We start from the raw sequence: 15,177 nt of genomic DNA, 5'->3' as shown, positions 1-15,177 counted from the left end.
AAACTAGAAATGAAAATGGAGAGGTTCCAACAGACAATGCAGATATACAACAGAGCATAAGAGACTACCATGAACAACTATATGGCAATAAAATGGATAACCTGGAAGAAATGGACAGATTCTTAGAAAAGTTCAATCTTCCAAGACTGAACCAGAAAGAAATAGAAATTATGAACAACCCAATTGCAAGCACTGAAATTAAAGTTATGATCAAAAATCTCCCCATAACAAAAGCCCAGGAGCAGATGGCTTCACAGGAGAATTCTATCAAACATTTAGAGAAGAGCTAATGCCTATCCTTCTAAAACTGCTTTCAAAAAATTGCAGAGGAAGGAACACTTCCAAACTTATTCTATGAGGCCATCATCACTCTGATACCAAAACCAGACAAAGACAACACAAAAAAGAAAACTACAGGCCAATATCACTGATGAACATAGATGCAAAAATCCTCAACAAAATTTTAGCAAGCAGAATTCAGCAACACATCAAAAAGCTCATATACCATGATCAAGTTGGGTTTATTCCAGGGATGCAAAGATTCTTCAATACATGCAAATCAATCAATGTGATACACCATAAAAAAAAGTTAAAGATAAAAACCATATGGTAATCTAAATAAATGCAAAAAAGCCCTTAACAAATTTCAGCACCCATTTATGATTAAAACTCTTCAAAACATGGGCATAGAAGGAACCTACCTCAACATAGTAAAGGCCATATATGATAAGCCTATAGCAAACATTATTCTCAATGGTGAAAAACTGAAAGCATTCCCCCTAAGATCAGGAACAAGACAAGGGTGTCCACTTTCACCACTATTATTCATCATAGTTTTGGAAGTCCTAGCTACAACAATCAGAGAAGAAAAATAAATAAAAGGAATCCAGACTGGAAAAGAAGAAGTAAAGCTCTCACTGTTTGCAGATAACATGATACTATATCTAGAAAACCCTAAAGATGGTGTCAGAAAATTACTAGAGCTAATCAGAGAATTTAGCAAAGTGGCAGGATACAACAAACAAAATCACTTGCATTTCTATATACTAACAGAAATCACTTGCATTTCTATATATTAACAATGAAAAATCAGAAAGAGAAATTAAGGAATCAGTCCCATCCACCAGTTCAAAAAAAGAAAAAAACATCTAGGAATAAACTTACCTAAGGAGACAAAAGAACTGTACACAGAAAATTATAAGACACTAATGAGAGGATCATCAAAAAAGCAAGAGAGTTCCAGAAAAACATCTATTTCTGCTTTATGGACTACACCAGAGCCTTTGAATGTGTGGATCACAAGAAACTGTGGAAAATTCTGAAAAGGATGGGAATAACAGACCACCTGACCTGCCTCTTGAGAAACCTACATGCAAGTCAGGAAGTAACAGTTAGAACTGGACATGGACCAACAGACTGGTTCCAAATAGGAAAAGGAGTACATCAAGGCTGTATATTGTCACCCTGCTTATTTAACTTATATGCAGAGTACATCATGAGAAATGCTGGGCTGGAAGAAGCACAAGCTGGAATCAAGATTGCCAGAAGAAATATCAATAACCTCAGATATGCAGATGACACCACCCTTATGGCAGAGAGTTAAAGAACTAAAAAGCCTCTTGATGAAAGTGAAAGAGGAGAGTGAAAAAGTTGGCTTAAAGCTCAACATTCAGAAAACTAAGATCATGGCATCTGGTCCCATCACTTCATGGGAAATAGATGGGGAGACAGTGGAAACAGTGTCAGACTTCATTTTTGGGGGCTCCAAAATCACTGCAGATGGTGATTGTAGCCATGAAATTAAAAGACACTTACTCCTTGGAAGGAAAGTTATGACCAACCTAGATAGCATATTAAAAAGCAGAGACATTACTTTGCCAACAAAGGTCCATCTGGTCAAGGCTATGGTTTTTCCAGTGGTCATGTATGGATGTGAGAGTTGGACTGTGAAGAAAGCTGAGCACCGAAGAATTGATGCTTTTGAACTGTGGTGTTGGAGAAGACTCTTGAGAGTCCCTTGGACTTCAAGGAGATCCAACCAGTCCATCCTAAAGGAGATCAGTCCTGGGTGTTCATTGGAAGGACTGATGCTGAAGCTGAAACTCCAGTACTTTGGCCACCTCATGCGAAGAGTTGACTCATTGGAAAAGACCCTGATGCTGGGAGGGATTGGGGGCAGGAGGAGAAGGGGATGACAGAGGATGAGATGGCTGGATGGCATCACCGACTTGATGGGCATGAGTTTGAGTAAACTTCGGGAGCTGGTGATGGACAGGGAGGAGTGCTGCGATTCATGGGGTTGCAAAGAGTCAGACACGACGGAGCAACTGAACTGAACTGAATGAGAGAAATCAAAGATGACAAACAGATGGAGAGGTGATATTCCACATTCCTGGGTAAGAAGAATCAGTATTTTGAAAATGACTATACTACCAAATACAATGTATAGATTCTGTGCAATCCCCATCAAATTACCAGTGGAATTTCTCACAGGACTGGAACAAAAAAATTCAAAATCCATACAGAAACACAAAAGACCCCAAATAGCCAAAGCAGTCTTGAGAAAGAAGAATGGAGCTGGAGGAATCAACCTTCCTGACTTCAGATTATACTACAAAGCTACAGTCATCAAGACAGCATGGTACTGGCACAAAAACAGAAATATAGACCAATGGAACAAGATAGAAAGCCCAGAAATAAACCCATGCACCTATGGGTACCTTATTTTTGACAAAGGAGGCAAGAATATACAATGGGGCAAAGACAGCCTCTTCAGTAAATGGTGCTGGAAAACTGGACAGCTACATGTAAAAGAATGAAATTAGAACACTTCCTAACACCATACACAAAGATAAACTCAAAATGGATTAAATACCTAAATGTAAGACCAGAAACTATAAAACTCTTAGAGGAAAACATAAGCAGAATACTCAATGACATAAATCAAAGCAAGATCCTCTATGACCCACCTCCTAGAGTAATGGAAATAAAAACAAAAGTAAACAAGTGGGACCTGATTAAACTTAAAAGCCTTTGCACAGCAAAGGAAACTATAAGCAAGGTGAAAAGACAACCCTTGGAATGGGAGAAAATAACAGCAAATGAAACAACTGACAAAGGATTAATTTCCAAAATATACAAGCAGCTCATATAACTCAATACCAGGAAAACAAACAACCCAATCAAAAAGTGGGAAAAAGACCTAAAACAGACATTTCTCCAAAGAAGACACACAGATGCCTAGCAAATGCATGGAAAGATGCTCATCACTCTTTATTAGCAAAATGCAAATCAAAACTACAATGAGATATCACCTTACACAGGTCAGAATGGCCCTCATCAAAAAGTTGACAAACGATAAATGCTGGAGAGGGTGTGGAGAAAAGGGAACACTCTTGCACTGTTGGTGAGAGTGTAAATTAATACAGTCTTTATGGAAGACAGCATGGAGATTTCTTAAAAAACTAGGAATGAAACCACCATATGACTCAGCGATCCCACTACTAGGCATATACCCTGAGGAAACCAGCGTTGAAAAAGGCACAAGTATCCCACTGTCCATTGCAGCACTATTTACAATAGCTAGAACATGGAAGCAACCTAGATGTCCATCGATGGATGAATGGATAAAGAAGTTGTGGTACATATATACAATGGAATATTACTCAGCCATAAAAAGGAACACATTTGAGTCAGTTCTAATGAGGTGGATGAACCTAGAGCCTATTATACAGAGTGAAGTAAGTCAGAAAGAGAAAGATAAATATTGTATTCTAATGCATATATACAGAATCTAGAAAAATGGTACTGAAGAATTTATTTACAGGGCAGCAATGGAGAAACAGACATAGAGAATAGACTTATGGACATGGGGAGAGGAGAGCAGAAGGTGAGATGTATGGAAAGAGTAATATGAAAACTTACATTATCATACGTAAAATAGATAGCCAATGGGAATTTGCTGTATGAACAGGAAACTCAAAAAGGGGCTCTGTATCAACGTGGGTGGGGAGGGGGATGGAGAGAGATGGTAGGGAGGTTCAAAAGGGAGGGGATATATGTATACCTATGGCTGATTCATGTTGAGGTTGGACAGAAAACAACAAAATTCTGTAAAGCAATTATCCTTCAATAAAAAAAAAAAACATTTAGCTGTCAATACATTTTACAACTTGAAATCATAGAAAATAATGAGCATGTGTGCATGCGTACTAAGTCACTTCAGTCGTTTATGACTCTTTGCAACCCCGTGAAATGCCAGGCTCCTCTGTCCATGAGATTCTCCAGGCATTGAGATCTTCCCAATACAGGGATGCAAACTGGATCTCTTATGTCCCCTGTATTGTCCAACAGGTTCTTTACCACTAGTGCCACCTGCATAGCTGTTAATTCTGAAATGTAAGTGAAAGAAGGGAATATATATATATATATATAAAGATATATGCAATGAAGATAAATTACATTGAAAAACATTCTGGACAAAATACAAAAGGAGTTAGTTCTTGACTGCCTAGATTGTGGTTTAAACCAAAATGGTTCAGGGTCAAAGCTTGAGTCAGCACTAGATGCTCTCAGTCCCTGAAGAGGTGGACACAGAACATCCTTCTCAGGGGAGACACAACCTTTGTATAAAGTGTTCCTCTTAGGGATCGTGGGCAAGAAGGCCAGCCTGACACACAGGAGGAGGCAGCACATTTCCTTGGGAAGGTAGCCCAGGTCATAGTTTATACTTGTGTGTATGAGGGGTCTTTCATAAAATGGCTCAGACTGGTGGGGCAGCTTAGCACTATAGACATTGAGGAGAGTTTCTAGAGGTCACATCAGGTAGAATCACTTGCAGATATATCACAGATGACATGCCAGGCCCCCTTTATTTCAGTTACTGCTATAGAGAGGGAACATCCAGACACTGTGTTCTGTACTTTCCCTGCAGATATGGGCCTGGGTAAGTGACTAGAGTCCAGAACCATGGAGATCAAAGTGATAGTCAGTAGAGTGACCTCTGAAATAGTTGATGTATCATATGGATTGTAAGGCCTTAGGGATGACCTTTGCACTCTGAGCTACAAAACAGGGATGTTAATATTTGCTTTCTCTGTGTATTAAACCACATTCAAGAATCAGATTCTGTAAAGGCGACAGTGCTTTCCACAGTTTGTGTGATAAAACATGAGTTGATTGACAGCATCCAATTTTGTTTTGAGTTGAATCTATCTCACATATTCTATATTTTAGAATGAAAAGCAAGTACTTGTAAATTTATCCCAGGTAGAAAGTCTTTCAAAATGAGTATCAATAAAGGAGTATTAAAAGTTTTGTCATTTGTTCCCTAAGTGCAGTGTATACCTGAGATATTATAAAGATGCTTTAAAACACAGCTCCTCATCTAATTAGATGAAAAAATTAATTTTCAGCTTAAAATGAATGGTTGGGCTCCGTTAACACATTCTCTCAGAAGGGGCCATGTGTATACTGTTTGTAAGCTATTGTGTTTTATTAAAAAATCAAACAGTAGCACTGAGTCATATTCATGGATAATAATGTCAGATTATTTCAACTAATGTTACTAAGGGGCCTTTGTTAAGGCATGTTTATGTTTCACATATACAACATCTTATTTCATTAACACAAGAGCCACTTGAAGTTGATACTATGATTATCTCAGACTAGACAGTTAAAATAAAGCTCAGGGAATGATTTTCCTAAGGTCATCAGAGTATAGGAGAGTGAAAACTTAAAACCATGTTTTGTTGGGTTAAAATGGAGTGTTCCCAAACACCAAACAATTGATTTTTAATCAACCACAATAGGCAGAATATTTAAACCTAATATAGGCTGTTTCTTTAGTTTATGTTCTTTGACCTTAATTGTTTAATATTATTGTTAGATTTTAGGATTTTAAACTCTTAGCAGTAACTGAGTGAAATAAATGATTCTATCTTTAAAATAAGCTCCACAATTGAATGTTTTATTAATATAAATTATATTGTAGCCTGCAGTACAAAATGGCTAGGTTTATATTTATGCTTTTTAATATGAGTCATTTTAAACATATGCAATCAATAGACACACATAATACTCTTATCAGCAATCAAGAACTATATATTGAATTTTCCTTCAGATCTGAATTTGATTTTTTAAAGTAAAATTTACACACATTTACATGTGCACACTTTATCTGTATATTTTTAACAAAGGTAATTGTATATCCATTTACACCCTACATTCTTATAAATAATTTTTCTATCATGTCAAAAATCTTCTTAGGTTTCTTCCCACTCTGTCCCTGAAACCACTGAAGAGATATCTTCAGCACTTATTTTATCTATATAATCTAGAATTTCATAGAAATAAAATTATTTACTTAATACTCTTTAGTAGTAATTGGTAACTCAGTATGATGATTTTAGATTGATCTATGCTGTTGCACACATAAGCAGCAAATCCAGCTTTGTTGCTGAATAGAGTTGCATTACATAAACATCCCCAAACTGATTTGTCTATTCACTTGGTGATGAGTAGTTGTGATGTTTCCATTTTAGGGTAATTATGAATAAAGCTGCTATGAACATCCCTGCACAAGTCTTTGTGTAAACATATGCTTTATTTTGTCTTGAATCAACACCCAAGAGTCAATTATTACTTCAGGTAATTTAAAAGACTATGTTGCTCCACATTATTACCAAATATTGATGTTGTCATAGTTTTTAATTTTGATCATTCTAGTGCTTGTATAGTAATATATCATTATATATTAAACTTAGAATTCCTGATGCCTAATGATTTTGAGAATTTTAATGTCATTTGTATGTTTTCTTTTGCCAAGTGTCAGTTTAGGTCTCTTTATTTTTCCACTGTTTGTTTTTCTTATTTATTAGTTGTATTTTGTATGTTTTTAACATGAATTTCTTTTCAGAGAGTAGAGATTATGAATATTTTATTACAGTCTTACTCTCTAAATTCATGTTCTCTACAATAAGTTTTAAAATTTCATGTAACACGTAATAGCTTATTTCTTATGGTTCTTGCTTTCTGTGTTCTGTCTTAGAAATGTTACATTCCATGGGGTAGCAAAGATATTCTCCTTTTTTATAAATTTCACAGAATTTAAGTTCTGTTTCTTTTCTTAACCAAGGTCTATTTTAGAAGTATAATTAAAATTTTGCATATGTTGTGAAGCTGGAGGCAAAGTTCTTTTTCTCCTCATAAGTATATTCAGTTGCACCAGATTACTGGAAGAAATAATTATCCTATTTTCAGTGAATTATCACATTTTTTACTTGATAAAATATAACTGAGCTTGTTAAATGTGTTTATTTCTTTTCTTTTTATTACATTCTAATTATCTATCATTGAACAAATGCTATAAGTTTTGATTACTATAGTTTTATAAGTTTGAAGTTCTATAGTATGTTCCATCAAGTTTTGTTATTCTTTTCCCAGTGAAGGTATTCTTAAAATAAGTTAGATGAAGCTTAAATTTGTTGGAATTCAACAAAGCTGTTCTAAACTTACTGACTAATTTAGAAATAGCTGACATCATAACAGACTTCAGTCTTTTAAACTACAGGTTAAAAAAAATTTTAAGTCTTTTAAAATTTCTGTCATGTTTTATAATTTTAAGTACTTTATTGCTAAGTTCTCCATGTTTCTGATGTCACTGAAGGTGATATGTACTTTTATAAAACTAATTTAAAATTTCAATTTCCAATGTTTTGTTAAAAACAAGTATAAAATATTCTTATACTTAAGTAATTGATAAACTAAATTATTGGTTCTAAATTAACAGTTTATGTACATTTTTCTTGACATATTGACCTTTTTACTTCCAGTAATATATTAAATATAACTAATGTTTGTTGATATTCTAGGTTTTTTCCAAATCCTAGGGAAAAAAATTTCAGTGTTCCACCATTCATTATATTAGCTGGAGAATTTCATTGATTCCTTTTGCCTAATTGAACAAGATTTATGCTTTGCCTATTCTATTGAAAACTTTTCTTTTAATATAATACACAGATATTGAATTAAATGACTATTTTCCCACCTCTATTAAGATGATCACATTTGTACATGTGTAGAACCACAGCTTTTTATTGTAAAAGTATAAAAAGACTAATAATTCTGCAACCACAACATAAAATACAGTTTTAAACAGTTTCACTAAAATACAGATTAAACACAGTCTATTAAGCCAAATAAAGAGAAAGTAACACCTAGAGAGACGGGACTGTGACAGGCAAATAAGCCTAAGAAGTGGATGTCTTACTGACCACCATGACCATTATGGGGCTTGCCTGATGACTCAGATGGCAGGAGATTGGATTCAATCCCTGGGTCAGGAAGAAAGGAATGTCTACCCACTCCAGTATACCTGCCAGGAGAATTCCATGGCCAAGGAGCCTGGTGGACTACAGCCCATGAGTTCCCAAGAAGTCAGACACGACTGAGCAAATAACACTTTTGGCCATTATCAGGAAAGATTCCTAATCCAATATTTACACTTTTAAAAAAATAACATTTTGGAGGCTTTTCTTTTTTGTGCTGCTCAATTAGGTAACCACAGTAACTTGAAAATATTATACAAGTTATGATTATTGAAAGGACTTTCACTTGATATCAGCATATGTAGGTGAGCAGTCCACAAAAGAATGAGCTCAGAGATGATTCAGTTCAGTTCACTTAAGTTCAGTCGCTCAGCTATGTCCAACTCTTTGTGACCCCATGGACTGCAAGTAGGCCAGGCCTCCCTGTTCATCACCAACTCCTGGAATTTACTCAAACTCATATCCATTGAGTTGGTGATGCCATCCAACCATCTCATTCTCTGTCATCCCCTTCTCCTCCCACATTCAATCCTTTCCAGAAACAGGGTCTTTTCAAATGAGTCAGTTCTTTGCATCAGGTGGCCAAAGTGTTGGAGTTTCCACTTTTACATCAGTCTGTCCAATGAATATTCAGGACTGATTTCCTTTAGGATGGACTGGTTGGATTTCCTTGCAGTCCAAGGGACTCTCAAGAGTCTTCTCCAACACCACAGTTCAAAAGCATAAATTCTTCTGCACTCAGCTTTCTTTATAGTCCAACTCTCATATCCATACATGACTACTAGAAAAAATATAGCTTTGGCTAGGTGGACATTTGTTAGCAAAGTAATGTCTCTGCTTTTTAATAAGCTGTCTATGTTGGTCATAACTGTTCTTCCAAGCAGCAAGTATTTTTAAATTTCTAGGCTTCAGAAACCATCTACAGTGATTTTGGAGCCCCCTCAAAATAAAGTCTGCCACTGTTTCCACTATTTCCCCATCTATTTTCCATGAAGTGTTGGGACAAGAAGCCATGATCTTCATTTTCTGAATGTTGAGTTTTAAGCCAACTTTTTCATTCTCCTCTTTCACTTTCAACAGAGGCTCTTTAATTCTTCACTTTCTGCCATAAGGGTGGTTCAGTTCAGTTCAGTTGCTCAGTCATGTCTGACTCTTTGTGATCCCATGAACTGCAGCACGCTGGGCCTCCCTGTCCATCACCAATTCCTGAAGTCCACCCAAATCCACGTCCATTTTTTCGGTGATGCCATCCAACCATCTCATCCTCTGTTGTCTCCTTCTCCTCCTGCCCTCAATCTTTCCCAGAATCAGGGTCTTTTCAAATGAGTCAGCTCTTTGCATCAGGTGGCCAAAGTATTGGAGTTTCAGCTTCAACATCAGTCCTTCCAATGAACACCCAGGATTGATCTCCTTTAGGATGGACTGGTTGGATCTCCTTGCAGTCCAAGGGACTCTCAAGAGTCTTCTCCAACACCACGGTTCAAAAGCATCAATTCTTCATCACTCAGTTTTCTACACAGTCCAACTCTCACATCCATACATGACCACTGGAAAAACCACAGCCTTGACTAGATGGACATTTGTTGGCAAAATAATGTCTCTGATTTTGAATATGCTGTCTACTTTGGTCATAAGTTTCCTTCCAAGGGGCAAGTGTCTTTTAATTCCATGGCTGCAATCACCAACTGTAGTGATTTTGGAGCCCCCCAAAATAAAGTCAGCCACTTTTCCCACTGTTTCCCCATCTATTTGCCATGAAGTGATGGGACCAGATGCCATGATCTTAGTTTTCTGAGTGTTAAAAGCCAACTTTTTCACACTCCTCTTTCACTTTCATCAAGAGGCTTTTTAGTTCCTCTTCACTTTCTGCCATAAGGGTGGTGTCATCTGCATATCTGAGGTTATTGATATTTTTCCCAGCAATCTTGATTCCAGCTGTGCTTCCTCCAGCCTAGTGTTTTTCATATGTACACTGCATATAAGTTAAATAAGCAGGGTGACAATATACAGCCTTGACATATTCCTTTTCCTATTTGGAACCAGCCTGTTGTTCCATGTTCAGTTCTAACTGTTGCTTCCTGACCTGCATACAGGTTTCTCAAGAGGGAGGTCAGGTTGTCTGGTATTCCCATCTCTAAGAATTTCAACTGCATATCTGAGGTTATTGATATTTTTCCTAGCAATCATGATTCCAGCTTGTGCTTCATCCAGCCCAGTGCTTCTCATGATGCACTCTGCATACAAGTTAAATAGGGTGACAATAGATATCCTTGATGTGCTCCTTTCCCAATTTGTAGCCAGTCTGTTCATCCATGTCCAGTTTTAACTGTTGCTTCCTGACCTGCATATAGATTCTCAAGAGGTAGGTCAGGCGGTCTGGTATTCCCATCTCTTTAAGAATTTTCCACAGTTTGTTGTGATCCACACAGAGATGATTATGAATCATTATACCACATTAACATTAGAGAAGTGCAACTTATAAAATCCATGTGGAATATTAAATAGGATAGAAATAATTTGAATATCTTTGAGAGTTAAATTTAATTGGACCCTAATTTCTTCCCATTATTTTCTCAAATTTAATTGTTATTCTAGTATATAAATATATACAGTGACATCCAACCACCATATATTTCCTCATGTCTCCCCAGAAATACTGAAGACAGCAGAGCATGCTCCAAGAATTTTCAGCAGAATGTCCTTTCTTAATGACACCACCTCGCACCCTTCTGCCTTCCTTCTGCTGGGTATACCTGGTCTGGAAGATTTCCATATATGGATTGCTTTCCCTTTCTTTGTTGTTTATCTGATAGCCCTTGTAGGGAATGTCACAATCCTGTTTGTAATCAAGACGGACCAGAGTCTTCATCAACCCATGTTCTACTTCCTGGCTCTTCTCTCCTTTATTGATCTAGGTCTGTCCACTTCTACCATACCCAAAATGCTGGCCATCTTCTGGTTCAACCATAGGAAGGTAAGCTTTGAAGCCTGCCTAATCCAAATGTTCTTCATCCACACCTACACTGGCATGGAATCTGTTGTACTCTTGGCCATGGCAATTGACCGCTTTGTTGCCATCTGTTATCCACTGAGGTATACCACTATCCTCACCAACAAAATGGTAGCCATCATGGCCTCTGTTGTAGTTGGGAGGCCAGTTCTCCTTGTCATCCCCTTTTGTCCTCTTCTCAAAAGACTTCCTTTCTGTGGACACTACATTATTCCTCATACCTATTGTGAGCATATGGGAATTGCTCGTCTAGCCTGTGCTAACATAAGAGTCAACATCATCTATGGCTTATTTACCATTACTGCCCTTGTCTTTGACTTGCTCCTCATTGCCCTCTCCTATGTTCAGATCCTACAGACTGTTTTCCACCTTCCTTCTAGGGATGCCAGACTCAAAGCACTCAGCACGTGTGGTTCACATGTCTGTGTCATCTTAGCCTTTTACACACCAGCATTTTTCTCCTTTATGACGCACCGATTTGGTAGGAATGTCCCTCGCTACATACATATCCTCCTGGCCAATTTGTATGTGGTTGTTCCTCCTTGTTTAAATCCAGTCATTTATGGGGTCAGGACAAAGCAAATTTGGGGCCAGGTTGTGAGAATATTTTTCAAGAAAGAGTGACCCAACATATTCAGAATTTGGTAAATTCTTCCAGGCTAACCTTTATTTTGAATACTTCTCAGGGCCCCTAAATTGAGATTATATAAAGGCCACTAAGGCATTACTTCAGCCTTTATTACTTTAACCTCATTTTAAAAGTTTCCTTTATAAAATTTTCATTTTGACTTTAAAGAGATTATACTGATTTTTTTTCACTTAAGATGAGAGAAGATTGTGGAGCCAAGTAAAAGTTGTAATAAAATTTATTGAAGATAAATTACCCTTAATGATGAAAAACGAATATTTTCTCTCTATTAGTTTTTGTAGTCAGTGCATTAAAGCAAACAAATGTAATTTAAAAAAACAAAAACAAAACTTTGATGTTGGAAATAGAAAATAAAACCCTATTTCTTGTGGCATGGTTTGTCCAGGCAGAAAAATCTTATGTAATATACAAGACCATTAGTACTAATGAAACATAAGTTCAGTGAGTTTAGAGGATACAAGGTCACAATATAAACATTTGGATTTCTTACATAAATGACATCCCATTAGATATGAAATTAAATATTATTTTAAACAGTGGAAAAAAGAGACATATTTTAGAAAAAAAATACATATATATGACCTACATAGAGAAAATATATAATCACTGCTACAAAAGTTAACAAAGACAGAAATGGTGATACAAGCAATTTTCATGTACCCATGTCTTGATACAGTGAATATTTCTATTCTCCCCAAGTTGATATATAGATTTAATCATATTCTAATTGAATTTCTAGGGCCATTTTTTTGGGGGTACTGATTGAAAGTCTGATACTAAAACTTATATGGAAGTGTAGAAGTGAAAATAATCAAAATAACTTAGAAAAATAATGTAACAAAGTTGAAGAATATACATCAATAAAGTTAGTATACTAGTGGCATAAAATATGATTGATCAATATATTGATCAATATAGAAGAAGCCCCAAAACATAGCCACATATAGACATGGTTAATTGATTTTTAACAAAATGCTAAGGTGTAAGTTAGTTCAATGTAGAATTATAGATTTGAAATAATTTTGTAATGATGTACACATGAATGCACCTCCATCCTTACCTTATATTCTACATTAAAAAATGAAGTAATCCTAAATTATAAAGGTTTTAGAAAAATTATATTAAAGATCAATATCCAGATAGAGTGTAAAATTGTGAAAGCATTAAACCTCTAAGAAATTACGGTAAAGATCAAAATCTAAATATGTTTTAAAAACAAACTGATTTTATAAAACTTAAAAGTTTCTGCTCTTCTAAAGCACTGTTAAAAGAACAAAAACACAAGCCGAGACTGCAAGAAGATGCTGCGAATTAAATATCTAATAATAGATTTGCATCCAGTATACATAAATTTTAAAGGAAATCAAACCTTTCAATAGAAGTGGGCCAAATGTTTTAATGAATTTTTCACCAAAAGATTAAAACAAACACATTAATCACTTTCATTGTCATTAAGTAATTAGGAAATGTAAATTAAAATCTCACAAGATACAATACCACCCTATGACAATGGAAAACTAAGAGAAAAAAAAAGACTGACCATAATGAGAGGAGGTGAAGAAACAGGTACTCTACTGCTTTTAATAACATAAACATCACAGATACTTTGGAAAAACAAATGACAATTAATTAACTAAATTTTCAGTCCTAGTTACTGTTTTCAAAACCTTTTATTTTTATAAAGCAGTTTTAGGTTCACAGTAAAATTAAGCAAAAGGTATAAAAATTTTCCATATACACCCACTACACATAACATTCCCCATTCAACTCCCATTCAGTTCAGTTCAGTTCAGTCGCTCAGTTGTGTCTGACTCTTTGTGACCCCATGAATCGCAGCACGCCAGGCCTCCCTGTCCATCACAAACTCCCGGAGTTTACTCAAACTCATGCCCATCGAGTCGGTGATGCCATCCAGCCATCTCATCCTCTGTCGTCCCCTTCTCCTCCTGCCCCCAATCCTTCCCAGCATCAGGGTCTTTTCCAATGAGTTAGAGTTGTACATTTTTAACAATAGATGAACCTATGTTGACACGTCATAATATCTAATGTCCGTAGTTGATCTTAGTATTCATTCTTGGTGTTGTGCATTCACTCAGTTTGGATAAATATATATAATGACACATATTCACCATTATAGTATCATACAGAACATTTTTATTGCCTTAAAAATCCTCTATCCTATTGACCCCTGCCCTCCACCTCAAACTCCAACAACCACAGATCTGATTATTGTCTCCATGCAAGTGTGCATGCCAAGTCACTCAGTCATGTCAACTCTTTGTGACCCTATGGACTATAACCCACCAGGCTCCTCTGTCCATGGGAAAATTCTCCAGGCAAGAATACTGGAATGGGTTGCCATGCCCTCCTCCAGGGGATTTTCCTGACCCAGGGATTGAACCTGCTTCTCTTATGTCTCCTGCATTGGCAGGCAGGTCCTTTACCACTAGTGCCACCTGGGAAGCACTACTGTCTCCATGGTTTTACCTTTTCCAGAATATCATTTATCTGGAATCACAAAGTATAGAGCCTTTATAAATAGGCTTATTTCATTTAGCAATATGCATCTAAGTTTCCTCCAAGGTGTTTCATGATTTGACAGTTCATTTATTTTTCATACTGAATAATATTCCACTGTCTTTTGTGCCAAAGTTTACTTTTCCATTCACTTACTATAGGGTATCTTGGTTGCTTCCAAATTTTGGCAATTTTGAGTAAATCTACTATACACACCTACATGCAGGTTTTTCTGTAAATGTCAAGTTTTCAACTCTATTGGCTAAATATCATAGAGCATGACTGCTGGTGTGTGGTAACAGTATGTTTCGTTTTTGTAAGAAACCATCAAACTGTCTTCCAAAGTGGCTGCTTTCCTACCAGCAGTGAATAAGAGTTCCTTTTGCTCCACATCTTTGCCAGAATTTACTGTTGTCAGTGTCCAGAGTTTGGCTTTCTTAGTAGATGTTCAGTCTCTCATTATTGTTTTAATATGCATTGTGCTGATGATATATGCTGTGGATTATCTTTGTATATACTTATTTGTCATCTCTATATCATTTTTTATTTTTCATTTTTCTTAATTATTTTCTTGTTGAAGAATAATTGATTTACAGAATTTGGTTGTTTTCTGTCTACTTTCAACACAAATCAGCCATCAGTTAAGCTCAGTTCAGTCGTGTCCGACTCTTTGC

The 15,177-nt window shown here is 36.2% G+C and overlaps 1 protein-coding gene across 1 annotated transcript; it reads left to right on the top strand.

The window, feature by feature from the left end:
- Positions 1-11,022: 11,022 nt before the first annotated feature.
- On the top strand, positions 11,023-11,961 carry LOC110142025 (olfactory receptor 52E4-like). Its single transcript, XM_020901041.2, has one exon. It carries the CDS (start codon positions 11,023-11,025, stop codon positions 11,959-11,961), a length of 939 nt encoding a protein of 312 aa, XP_020756700.2.
- The last annotated feature ends 3,216 nt before the right edge of the window (positions 11,962-15,177 follow it).

This window comes from Odocoileus virginianus, unplaced genomic scaffold, assembly GCF_023699985.2.
Source record: "Odocoileus virginianus isolate 20LAN1187 ecotype Illinois unplaced genomic scaffold, Ovbor_1.2 Unplaced_Contig_30, whole genome shotgun sequence".
NCBI classification, from domain to species: Eukaryota; Metazoa; Chordata; class Mammalia; order Artiodactyla; family Cervidae; genus Odocoileus; species Odocoileus virginianus.
Note: the sequence above shows the minus strand (reverse complement) of the source record. Positions and strands in the feature narration are given on the sequence as shown.